The 13,250-nt window shown below is 50.0% G+C and overlaps 1 protein-coding gene across 9 annotated transcripts in view; it reads right to left on the bottom strand.

Annotated features, from left to right (window-relative positions):
* Window positions 1-13,250, bottom strand: part of ATXN2 (ataxin 2) — a 50,530-nt gene extending 37,280 nt beyond the window's left edge. For 3 of the 9 annotated variants that reach the window (XM_087705461.1, XM_087705463.1, XM_087705460.1), the window contains exons 1-2: window positions 12,938-13,250; window positions 896-932 (exon numbers count right to left, since the gene is read on the bottom strand). In XM_087705461.1, coding sequence (XP_087561587.1) covers window positions 896-932; window positions 12,938-13,155 — 255 coding nt within the window. In that variant the 5' untranslated portion in view covers window positions 13,156-13,250. The remainder of the gene's footprint in view (window positions 1-895; window positions 933-12,937) is intronic. The other 6 variants (XM_087705458.1, XM_087705462.1, XM_087705465.1 and 3 more) reach the window with 3 other exon arrangements.

The following is a 13,250-nucleotide window of genomic DNA, read 5'->3' as shown; positions in this document are numbered from 1 at the left end:
CCCACAGAGGTCAAATAATATCAATAATAATAATAATAATAATAATAATAATATTAATAATAATAATCATCATCATCATCTCATATCAACCATTAGCACCAGTCAATGGTATTTGTGATGCATTTTTGAAGGTTCAGTTGACTGTTTCATGTTTAATGAATAAAGTATAATAATAATAATAATAATAATAATAATAATAATAATAATTTTAATATTATTATTAATATTATTAATATTAATATTTTAATATTACAAAAATACGTTACGACGTCCTAGGCCCCTGGGTGGGGCCCGACTAGTAACCAATGCCAAATCCGGCGAAACAACTGGCCGCTGTGATACAATTGTATAATAATAATAATAATAATAATAATAATAATAATAATAATAATAATAATACAGCTTATATCCTCCGACGTTACCTTAACAGTTCCTAGGTCCTTGGTTAGGACTCGAGCTGTTGAGCTACCAACCAGCCCCAAAGGCTGTGAATCTCACCAAAGATGATGATAATAATAATAATAATTTTACTAGATAATTATCTCTGGGAATATTTCCATGTGACAATTTGAAGGTGCAGTAGAGACCCTGATACACCTATGAATATTGTGACATTAAGTGGGGTGAGGTTCTTAGTGGAGACAGGCAGTTTCCGTTGCCCTAAATCAGTGTTTCTCAACCTTGGCTACTTGAAGATGTCTGGACTTCAACTCCCAGAATTCCCCAGCCAGCGAATGCTGGCTGGGGAATTCTGGGAGTTGAAGTCCAGACGTCTTCAAGTTGCCAAGGTTGAGAAACACTGCTCTAAATAATCAAACACACTTGACTTTTGACTTTTATAAAGAATAAAATCAACCAACGTCAAAGAAGCAGAAAAATGAAAGGAGGTACTTACTGGGGGTTGAGGGGGCCCTTTGCCACTGGTGCGCCCTCTGAAATTAAAAAAAAATAACAATATTTGTTTTTAAAAAAGCCAGGTGAGATCAGAGCAAATTGAAGAGTTATTATCATTGCGGAGACTGTTCATTCAAGCCCAGGGATGAAAAGCTGAGAAGAGATGATTAAATGCAGGACTTTTGAAGATGGGTTGAGTTTTAACGGGAAGAGGTTCTTGTTTTTTTTTTAATTTTTAATTTTTATTTTATTTTATCAATTTCATATATACATTCACAATTATATGATCTCATAACTGTTATTAATAATATGTATTTATAACAATTTTTCCCTACTGTTGACCATATACTTGAAGATTGCTTTTTTAACATCCCATAGATCCATCTTATCTTACAACGGTCCTACTTCTTCTTCCCTCCCTCCCTCTTTCCTTCCCTCGTTTCTTCTCTCCTACTCCCCTTCCTTCCCTCCCTCCTTCCCCTTCCCTCCTTCCTTTCTTTTCTCCTTTTCTCCTTCTCTCCTTCCTTTCCCCCTTCCTTTCCTCCTTCCTTCCCCCCTTCCTTCTCCCCTTCCTTCCCTCCTTCCTTTCTTCTCTCCTTCCTTCCCTCCTTTCTTCTCTCCTACTCCCCTTCCTTCCCTCCTTCCCTCCCTCCTCTCCCTCCTTCCTTCCCTTTCTTTTCTCCTTCTCTCCTTCCTTTCCCCCTTCCTTTCCCTCCTTCCCCCCTTCCTTCTCTCCTTCCTTCCCTCCTTCCTTCCCTCCTTTCTTCTCTCCTTCCTTCCCTCCTTCTCTCCCTCCTTCCTACCCCCTTTCTTCTCTTTCTTCTCTCCTTAGGAAGAGGTTCTTAAGAGAGCAAACCCCGGGGGGCAGATTCGGCATGGACGAAGCCAAAAGCTCTGCCAAAGGGAGCTTTTGCTTGCGATCCCCCCCACCCCGTTTTCTGACAACACCCCTTAAAAAGCAGCAGGCGAAAGAGAGTTAATATGTGCCTCCCTCCCTCCTCGCCACTCAAGGCTGTGCATGTTGCACAACCGACCTCCCATGTGGCGTTGGGCCGGCTGAACAGCATGGAAATAACCCCCCCCACCCCCCCCCCCCAGGGTTAATGCAAGCCCCAATGCTTTGCAACCCAGCCGATGCTCTGCAGAGAACCACCCGCCTCCCCGGCACCGCTCCGGGCCTCCCGCTGCGGTTCTCTCTCTCGATGCACCAGGAACAAGCCACCGTGACACTCCCAATTTGCCGGACAACAATGCTCGGTATTCATCACCACCACCGGGGCCAGGTTTCCCTTGGAATGCTGGGAAGTGTAGTCCCCGTAAGCCCAGGAATGTGGCTACTCACGACAGGCTGTTCAACTCCCTTCGCTTGGAAGATGCAACAGGAGCTCAAGCTTTTGGCTCTTCCTTTTCCTATCGGGATTCGCGCTCTCTCTCTCCCCCCACACAATATATGGATTTGAGGACGGGCATTTGGCAGTCATTTCCCCCCCCAAGCAATTAAACGCTTATGCTTCTGTCTCCCTGTATTAAAAGCAATTTGATGAGCAATGTAATATTTGCAGCTTGCTAATTAACGCAATGCATCGGACGCTCCCTTGCTCCCTTTAGGACCCCTCGAAAACTCCCTGTTTTCTGCCTAGGAAGCGCCCCGATTTTCCATTAAAACCCCTCTATGTCCATCCCCCCCCCCCCCCAATTTATGCTTGTCCAAGCTTTGGTTAGCAGCGCGGATAGGAATTGCTGAGCAAATGTTAGTACAGGGAGGAGACAAAACTACTCGGCGTAAGTTCCTCCACCGCCAACCGGGTCCTCCTCCTTGCATTACAATCAGGAGCAAGACACTCAAATTTCAGTCATGTGACTGGGAGCCCTTGTTCAGCCTTGGAAGAAGAGGAGGAGGGGGGGGCATGGTGGCGCCTTCCCTCCCAAGAGGCCTCCACCTCTCTCCCATAACGCAAAGAGGCTGGGGGCGGTGTGTGTGTGTGTGTGTGGAGAGGTGCCAACCAAGGATTCTCAAAGTCTCAACTTATTCTCTCCAAGAGGTAGCAGGTCTGCCCACCTCTCCAAGTCCAGATCCTGTAGCTTCTAAGCAGGACCCAATGAGGGTCCTGGGAGCTTCACCCCCTGGCTGGCTCTTAATGGAGCAGCTGCTCCCACCCCAGGATTTCCAAGGGGGATCCCTCAGCCAGTTGGAAGACCCTCTAGCTCAGTGTTTCTCAACCTTGGCAACTTGAAGATGTCTGGACTTCAACTCCCAGAATTCCCCAGCCAGCGAATGCTGGCTGGGGAACTCTGGGAGTTGAAGTCCAGGCATCTTCAAGTTGACAAGGTTGAGAAACACTGTCCTAACCACTGCTGGGGAATTCTGGGAGTTGAAGTCCAGACATCTTCAAGTTGCTAAGGTTGAGAAACACTGCTCTAGCTCACCCTCTAGCTCAAACCAGGGCTTGGAAAAAGGGGTCGCCGGCTGTGCTCCCCAGATCTCCTCACACGCAAGAGACCGGTGGTATCTCCTCCTAGGGAAGTCCCAGAGAATAGACCTTTGCCGACCAATCTTCGAATGCAGCTCGTCTGCCTGGAATCCGCACCGTGCGTCAGGTGTCAACGCAACCGAGCGGGTCCAGAGGTATTTCACGAGAAGAGTCCTCTCCACTCCTCTGCTCACAACAGAATCGCTTAGGCCACCAGGCTCGAAATTTTGGGCCAGGACAACCTGGAACTACCTACGGCCTGACCTAAGTGTAGTACACAAAATTGTCTGCTACAACGTCCTACCGGTCAACGACGTCTTCAGCTTCAACCTCAACAACACTCGGGCAAAACAATCGATACAAACTCAAGGTCAACCGCTCCAAACTCGATTGCAGAAAATACGACTTCAGCCACAGAGTGGTCAACGCCCGGGATGCTCTGTCTGGCTCCGTTGTTACGTCCTCAACACACACCCCCCCCATAGCTTCCACCTCAAACTGTCCCCCGTGGACCTCACCCCATTTCTAAGAGGTCGGTCAAGGGGGCGCACCAGTGTGCCTACTCTCCCTGTCCTACTGTCCCCATTTATTTGTATTCATTCCTTTGAAGAGCCGGGTGGCGCAGTGGTTAGAGTGCTGTACTGCAAGGCCACTTCAGCTGACTGTTATCTGCAGTTCAGCGGTTCTAATCTCACCGGCTCAGGGTTGACGCAGCCTTCCATCCTTCCGAGGTGGGTGAAATGAGGACCCAGACTGTGGGGGCGATATGCTGACTCTGTAAACCGCTTAGAGAGGGCTGAAAGCCCTATGAAGCGGTATATAAGTCTAACTGCTATTGCTATTGTTCATCACCAGGTTTATACTTATTATACCTTGTACATGTTTGACAAACAAATAAATAAAATAAAATAAATAAAATCCAGACGACTTTATGAACCATTCAACCAATGCCCAACAAGGAGTCGGATGGGCTCTCCGTAAGATGACTGTCACAGGCATCCTTCCAAGGGTCTTTGTGCTCACAGCCTCACAAGTCCTTCCTTCTCCCCTTGGAGCAATTTACAACCAGGAGGAAAAAGAACCAGGCATGTTCCTGGACCAGCTGCCAAACTGAGACGGACGCTAAGTGAGGATGCCAGCTTCCTTCAGCTCCTGCAGCTGCTTCGTGGCCCACCAGAGAAGGGGTAGCAGCCACGGTGGCGCAGTGGTGAGAGTGCGGTACTGCAGGCTGCTTCTGCTGGCTGCCTGCAATTTGGCAGTTCAAATCTCACCAGGCTGAAGGTTGACGCAGCCTTTCCTCCTCATGTGGTGGGTAAAATGAGGACGCGGATTGTTGGGGGGGGCAAGAGGCTGACTCTGTAAGTCAAAGCCTTTATTGTTGTTGTACATCATGAACAACAAAACTGGTTCGGCCTCTACTGGTGCACTCCATACAAGAATACAAGACAACATGAATGATATAAAGAATAATCCTTATACCAGTAGTTGGGCAAAAAAACCTTCGTGTTTCCATATGTACGTCATATTCTGTGTGACATGAATATCTACACCAGCGTTTCTCAACCTTGGCGACTTGAAGTCCCGTGGACTTCAACTCCCAGAATCCCCCAGCCAGCAGAGCTGGCTGGGGGAATTCTGGGAGTTGACGTCCACGGGACTTAAAGTCACCAAGGTTGAGAAACGTTGATCTACACAGTTCCCTTAAAATACAACCTCCTCGGATAATAAGCCAATCGGATTTTTGAGCACATGTGCTAAAATAATCCTTCCCCCCAAAATAATCCCTCCCCAAAATACTGCAACACAGCAGCAGCCATGAGGTGACCCCATTCACCGCCTCCTGCACCTCAAAATAATAAGACCTCCTTGAAAACAAGGCCAAGCGCTTATTGCAGGGGTCAAAAGAAAATAAGACCCGGTCTTATTTTCAGGGAAACACGATAATATGTAAGCCACTTAGAGAGGGCTGGAAAGCGGTATATAAGTCTAAGCGCTATTGCTACAACTCGGTGGTGTATTCTCAACTACCTGGAACCAAAACACCAGAGGGGGCGGCACCCACAATCCTTTCTTGCGGGATTCTCCTTTCGTACAACCGTGATATTAGCTCATTGAGGAGTCAACCAGTTGACCTGCCAACTTCTCCGCACTCTTGAACCAAACTCAGAGAGGCATCCAAGAGAAGTCACAGGTGAGGTGGTTCCTATTCTCTGTCTCATCTATCTATCTATCTATCTATCTATCTATCTATCTATCTATCTATCATCCATCCATCTATATCATCTAGCATCTCTCTATCATCCATTCATCCATCTAGCCATCCATCCAACCAACCACCTATATCATCTATCATCTTTTTCCTCTTTATCATCCATCCATCATCTATCATCCATCCATCCATCCATATCATCTATCATCTCTCTATCATCCATCCATACATTATCATCCATCCAACCAACCATCCATCCATCCATATCATCTATCATCCATCCATATCATCTGTCATCTCTCTATCCATCCATCCATCCATCCATCCATCCATCCATATCATCTATCCTTGCTCTCTATCCATCCATCCATCCATCCATCCATCCATATTATCTATCATATATCATCCATCCATACATCATCTATCATCCATCCTATATCCTCTCTCTCCATCCATCCATCCATCCATATTATCTATCATATATCATCCATCCATCCATCATCTATTATCCATCCAACTATCCATCTATATCATCTATCATCTATCCATCCATATCATCTGTCATTTCTCTATCCATCCATCCATCCATCCATCCATCCATATCATCTATCCTTGCTCTCTATCATCCATCCATCCATCCTTCCATCCATCCATATTATCTATCATATATCATCCATCCATACATCATCTATCATCCATCCTATATCTATCCTCTCTCTCCATCCATCCATCCATATTATCTATCATCTATCATCCATCCATACATCATCTATTATCCATCCAAGTAACTATCCATCTATATCATCTATCATCCATCCATCCTATATCATCTATCCTCGCACTCTATCATCCATCCATCCATCCATCTATCGTTCCTTCCTTCCTTCCATCCATATCATCTATACCTCCCCCCTCTCTTCTATTTATATCTACCTCTCTATGACCTGCCTACCTACCTACCTGCTTAAATGTATCAATGGTTTTGCTTACATAACTTCTGTCCTGGGGAGGAAGTTCTAAGCCACTTCTGACCCTTTTGGTTTATGGGGAAAATGGGTGAATATGGATCCCGTCGTCATTTACCTTCCGTCGCTGTTGCAGACAGTCCTCGGCTTACAACCACAACTGAGCCCAAAACTTCCGTTGCAAAGCAAGACATTTGTTCGGCGACCTTTAACCCATTTACGACCTTTCTCGCTGCAGTTGCTAAGTGAATCACTGCGGCTGGTAAGTTGGTAACCCAGTTGTTAAGCGGCTTCCCCATGGACGCGGCTTGTCGGGAGGTCGCAAAAGTGGGGGGGAATCGCGTGACCCCAGGGACACGGCAACCCGTCATAAATATGAAGCCGTTGCCAAGGATTTGAATTTTGATCACGCGACCGTGCCGCAAAGGTCGTAAGTGTGGGAAATGGTCCTTGGTCACTTTTTTCAGCACCGTCGTAACTTTGAATGGTCACTGTTGCAAGTCAAGGACCACCTGTATGTGTCTCTTGGGCTGAAAAGGATTCCCTTCCACATTTGCAAAGGATTTGAACCCGAAGCCAAACCGGAGGCTGCTTGTAGGTGAAGGATGCTCAGGGATACTTAACAGCAATAGCCCTTAGACTTATATACCGCTTCACAGTCCTTTACAGCCCTCTCTAAGCGGTTTACAGAGCCAGCCTCTTCCTCCCTCCCTCCCTCCTTTCCTTCCCCTCTCTCCTTCCCTCCTTCCCACTTAAGACTTATATACCGCTTCACAGTGCTTTTACAACCCTCTCTAAGCGGTTTGCAGAGTCAGCCTCTTCCTCCCTCCCTCCTCTCCTTCCCTCCTTCCCACTTAAGACTTATATACCGCTTCACAGTCCTTTACAGCCCTAAGCGGTTTACAGAGCCAGCCTCTTCCTTCCTCCCCTCCTTCCCATCTCTCCTTCCCTCCTTCCCACTTAAGACTTAATATACCGCTTCACAGTCCTTTACAGCCCTCTCTAAGCAGTGTGCAGAATCAGCCTCTTGCCTCTTCCTCCCTCCCTCCCTCCCTCTCTCCTCTCCTTCCTTCCTACTTAAGACTTATATACCGCTTCACAGTGCTTTTACAGCCCTCTCTAAGCGGTTTGCAGAGTCAGCCTCTTGCCCCCAACAATCTGGACCCTCCTTAAGGAAACCTAAGGTTATCCTGCCCACAGGCCTGAGATGCCGGCCGGAGCAATAAATATTGTCCAGTGGATTCTGTGCAAAGAAAAACTGGGAATTTGCACCCTGGAGTTTCTAGCCCGGGGGGGGGGGGGAGAGAAGGCCCATCGTACATCGTAAAACGGGAGTTTGGTTGCAATTGCCGGAGGAAAGCCAGGTGGGTCTAGGACAGGGGCAGCCTTAAATACTCAAAGAGCCACAAAGGTCCTAACTGGAAGCCCTCCCGGAAGTCCGGTTCCCCCCACACCATAGAGTCTCCTCCTAGCGCACCATCCTTTTCCCTCTGCCGACCGGAAGTCCAGTTCCCCAACCATAGAGTCTCCTCCTAGCGCATCCTTTTTCCTCTGCCGACCGGAAGTCCAGTTCCCCCACCATAGAGTCTCCTCCTAGCACAGCATCCTTTTTCCTCTACCTGTCCTAACCGAAAGCCCTATCAACTGTGGAGCAGACCGGCGACAAGGAGCCGCAGCAGAGGGATGAAAGAGCCACATGCGGCTCCAGAGCCGCAGGTTGCCAACCCCTGGCCTAGGATCCTGGCGGCACCTTTGCCGATGAAATGTTAAGGCATGAAGCTTTTATGAGCCACAAGCTCCCTTCAGCTCCTGTCCGTTCATAAAATGGCTTTGCTGGATAAGGAGCTCTTTGGAGCCCTGTAAATATTTACAGAATCCCTTTCAAATGAAGGCGGGCCGATTCTTCTCTTTTAAGTTCTTGATACACAACGGAAGTGTTTATTTCATCCATCATTGGGGCTGCCTTCACATTCAGCTTCCGTGCGTATTTTCCTGTTTTGTCCCTGCTTCGCTACGGCCCAAAAAATAAAATAAAAATTTATCCTTTGAACTGAGTTTATTGGACTAAGCCTTTTTGGCTGGCCACAAGTCTCATCTAAGGTAAAGGTTCCCCTCGTACATCTGTGCTAGTCATTCCTGACTCTAGGGGGCGGTGCGCCTCTCCGTTCCAAAGCTGAAGAGCCAGCGCTGTCGGAAGACGTCTCCGTGGTCATGTGGCCGGCATGATTCAATGCCGAAGGGGCATGGAACGCTGTTCCCTTCCCACCAAAGGTGGTTCCTATTTGTCTACCTGCATTTTTCACCTGCTTTCGAACTGCTAGGTTGGCAGAAGCTGGGACAAGTCACGGGAGCTCACTCCGTTATGCAGCGCTAGGGATTCGAACCGCCAAACTGCCGACCTTTCTGATCAACAAGCTCAGCATCTTAGCCACTCAGCCACCACATCCCTTTACATGGGTATAAATCCCACCCCCCTTTTTAATGACTCTCAGGCCCCAAACAGTTAAGGACACTGAGATTGCTACAGGTATTCCTCCACTTACGACCAAAATCTAGCCCCAAATTCCTATTGTTAAAACGAGACATTTCTCAAGTGAGTTTGCCCCGTTTTACGACCTTCCTTGCCCCCGCCGTCAAGTGAATCACTGCAGGTGTTCGGTTGTTAAGTGAATCTGGCTTCCCCGTTGACTTGGCTTGGGGGAAGTCACTGCAACCGTTGTAAGTATGAGTCAACACCTGAATTCCGACCACATGGAAGGCGACAAAGGTCGTAAGTGTGAAAAATGGTCGCGAGTCATTTTTTTCCAGTGCTGTTCTAACGGTCACTGAATGGACCGTTGTAAATCGAGGCCTATCTTAATCCCTTCTTGAACTTTATATGAAATATTTCTCCAAAGTCGTAATTATATGGCTTTGGAGGGTTTTTCCCCCTACTCTATCCTCGCTTTACTGAAAAGGGGCATTCTTGTAAATTAGATTAGTAGAGTTTCCCAACTTTTAAGAGGTGTGGACTTCAACTCCCAGAATTCCTGGCTAGCCAGGAATTCTGGGAGTTGAAGTCCACACCTCTTAAAAGTTGCCCCCAGGTTGAGAAAGGCTGGATTAGAGGAGCAGAAGAGAAACGAAAATGCTTTTGGTAATAAAACAAGGATGGTTTTTATCAAGTCCTTAGAGCTGGGCGCATTCCTCAGAGGACTGCAGATAGTTTTTGGGACTATTTATCTCTCAGAGCGCACCAGATTTCCATGCTCCAGAGAGGGATTTTTTAAAAAAAAATAGCCTGCGATATAAAAACTCTCAAAAGTTCCCCAAACATGACCAGATAGGCCTACCTACCTACCACCCACGGACGGGGGCTTCCAACCCAACGAAAGACAGCCAAAATGGAAGTTCTATTAATCAGGCACCAACTTTACCCTTTTAAAAATCCTCAATGCTAAACCTGAACCGGAGCCTCCATGATAAGAAGGGAAGAATTTTGCTTTTCAGGCCTTAAAGTTAACTTTTGATGTCAGCTGCAAGATAGCAATAGCAGTTAGACTTATATACCGCTTCATAGGGCTTTCATCCCTCTCTAAGCGGTTTACAGAGTCAGCATATCGCCCCCAACAGTCTGGGTCCTCATTTCACCCACCTCGGAAGGAATGGAAACCTGAGTCAACCTTGAGCCGGTGAGATTTGAACCGCCAAACTGCAGATAACAGTCAGCTGAAGTGGCCTGCACTACTGCACTCTACCCACTGTGCCACCTCGGCTCTTCAACCCTGACCCCCAACGGTCTTAACACGAAGCCAAGAAGGATTGAGCCACATCTCAGGAGGCTTGGAGCCCAACCCAATTGGGGGAGCAGAGGAGCGGTCCTTGGACATGTCGGACACAAGGGGCGGGGGGGGGGGGGGGCAAGGAGACCGATCACCAACAGACCGTCCTTCTTCCTTAACATATGGGCAAACCGCGTGCTCTAGCAAAGACATTCCCGGTGCCTTTCAGCTCCGGGAGATGCGACGTCAAACTGAGTTTGAAACTGGACAGGAAGGAAATCCGGAGCATTTGGGGGGAATGTCTTGGGAGGGTGCAAAGTCCCATCTTTACAGGAGAATCCGAGCTCCATTCAGAAATGCTTAAGAGGCCTCGTGATTTTCCTGCTTGTCCCCCGCTGCCCATCCAACTCACCTCGCTGGTCTTCCCTCTTGTGTCCTAGGAGCCTGTAGAGAGATTCTCAGCCCTCCAGGTCATGGATCGGGAGTCTCTACAGACTTTTAGCTGAACAATTTGGGAGGGACACCCTGGGAATGGTTGTGGAACAGATCTCCAGGGGGAAAAAACTGCAGGCTAGGAACCGTTTCGAGGACACGGATAAGGCTCCCAGCGGCCTCAACGACCCTCTCAAAGGATGCAACTAACCAGCTGCCTGCAAGGAATATCAATCCTTTCCTTCCTGACTATCCTGTCGGAGCTGAAGAAGCTTCTCGGATGGGAAGGTCTCCAAAGGGAAAAAATAAATAAGAAAAGTCCAGTTGCTTCTTGAAAAAGCACCTATGGGACATCTCTGCCCCATAGAGGTAGAAAGCGGTATATAAATCTAACTGCTATTGCTCTGCCTTAGGGTTGGCATTCCCAGGGGATTAATGGGCTCCCCCAGTCACTCTAAGGCTCGCGAAGGAGCCCTCGGCCCGGCAGATTTACAAAGGCGTTCCTCCTGCTTGTCCGTCTCTCTGCTAATGAGCTTACGTAAAAAAAAAGGGACTTTTTGCAAGGGAGAAGAGGGATCCGTGCAAACTGACCAGCCACAGAAACTAGAGAGGGGGAAACAAAAAAAATTTTGGTGCAAAATCCGAGCCTTGATTCCCATTCGGAGGAAGGACAGAAGCATCTTATCTTTCTTCCCTTCGGATGCTTTTTACTCCGGAAGTCTAAAGAGGCTGAATTTATAGCCACGTTCCAAATACGAGAACCGGCCTCGGAACAGAAAAAGCAGAAGAGCGCTTCGCTTTTGCCGGGGGGGGGGTAACCGTATACCGTCCATTCTACTAACTACAGCGTTGCATAAGCCGAAAAAGGCATTTGAGGGTGTAGGGTAGTCTCAACAGCTGTCTCCCCCTGGGAAAAAAATGGCAACAGGCTCCCCCCCCTGCCTCCAGCGATCGAGACCCCCCGTCCATCAAGGGCTTTGGGGGAGACCCCTCCCTATCCCACCCACCCCCCAAAAAAGCTTGAACCTTCTGGATCTGCAACATTTGCTAGAACTTTTCTCTGCTGCACGAAGGCAAACGTTGCAATATTCGGGGATATGGTTGCAAGATCCAATCTGGGGGAATCTCTAGTTTGGGGGGGGGGATAGAGAATCAAACCAGGGTTGGATCTTGCAAGAACTTTTCTCCTCTTCCTTAGAAGCCCTGAAGGAGGGAGGGAAGGAGGGAGGGAGGCTGGCAGAGACCCCCCCACCCCAGCCCCCTCCCCGAGCCCCAGCAGCAGCTTAGCTAACCAGCTGCAATCTGGGGGAATCTCTGGTGGGGGGGTGAGAGAGAATCAAACCAGGGTTGGATCTTGCAAGAACTTTTCTCCTCTTCCTTAGAAGCCCCTGAAGGAGGGAGGGAGGGAAGGAGGGAGGGAGGCTGGCAGAGACCCCACCCCAGCCCCCTCCCCGAGCCCCAGCAGCAGCTTAGCTAACCAGCTGCAATCTGGGGAATCTCTGGTGGGGGGGCATAGAGAATCAAACCAGGGTTGGATCTTGCAAGAACTTTTCTCCTCTTCCTTAGAAGCCCCTGAAGGAGGGAGGGAGGCTGGCAGAGACCCCCCACCCCAGCCCCCCCCCCAGCCCCAGCAGCAGCTCAGCTAACCGGCTGCAATTTGGGAGGCCAAAGCGAGAAAGAACCCCCTCCAGTGATTTCTCTCCACCCTTGCAAAACCACAAGAATTCCCCCCCCCAAAAGTCTCCTGCGCGGCCTTGCAAAGGGGGGAAAAGGGGGGGGGAAGGACGATAAGAGAGGCACCCCCCTTCCTCCCCCCCCTCCAGAGGCCTAGGCGGGCGGGGAGGGGGGAGAAATACCTTGCCTTTCCCCATTGCAGCCCCCTCCCCACCTTTTGTTGATGCCCAGTGGGGGGGGGGTGGAGGGGGGCATGCAGGGCCCATGGCCAGGCTGGCATTATTTGGGGGGGGGATTGAGACCCAGTTGCTCAGCCCAGGGGAGCCCCCTCCCCTCCCAGGTGGGGGGGGCTGTGTGGGTGGGTGGGGGTCCGTCCTCCCCTCCCCTCCCGGTCCCTGCGGCAGAGCAGGCCGCGGCGCTGCCCTCCCCTCCTTCTCCCTTCCCTTCCCTTCCCGTGAAGGGCAGCGGCGGCCTCTCCGGCCAGGGACGCAGCGGGGCCCGCAGGGCGAGCGACCCCCGTCCGGCACCCACCTGCCCAGCGAAGGCCGCGCTCCCGGGGCCGCCCCGCCCGCCTTGCGCCCGCCCGGGGGAGCCGGGGCGGCCGGGCAGCGGCGGGCTGGGGCTGCGGTGGCGGCGGCTGCTGCTGCTGCGGAGGCTTGCGGGGGCGTCGCGGCGGCGGCGGCGGGTGCGGAGGGTCCGGGCGGCGGCGGCGGGGACGGCGAGGGCTGCGGAGACGGCTTCAGCGCCATGGCGAGGAGGCCCGCGGAGGGATCCGGCCGCGGGCGGAGCGGAGGGCCAGCAGGAGGAGGAGGAGGAGGAGGAGGCTGCCTTGCCCGCCTCGCCT

This window comes from Thamnophis sirtalis, unplaced genomic scaffold (assembly GCF_051295495.1).
Source record: "Thamnophis sirtalis isolate CommonGarterSnake01/CBP01778 unplaced genomic scaffold, rThaSir2_p1.2 scaffold_2, whole genome shotgun sequence".
NCBI lineage: Eukaryota > Metazoa > Chordata > Lepidosauria > Squamata > Natricidae > Thamnophis > Thamnophis sirtalis.
This window is presented reverse-complemented; position numbering and strand designations above follow the sequence as displayed.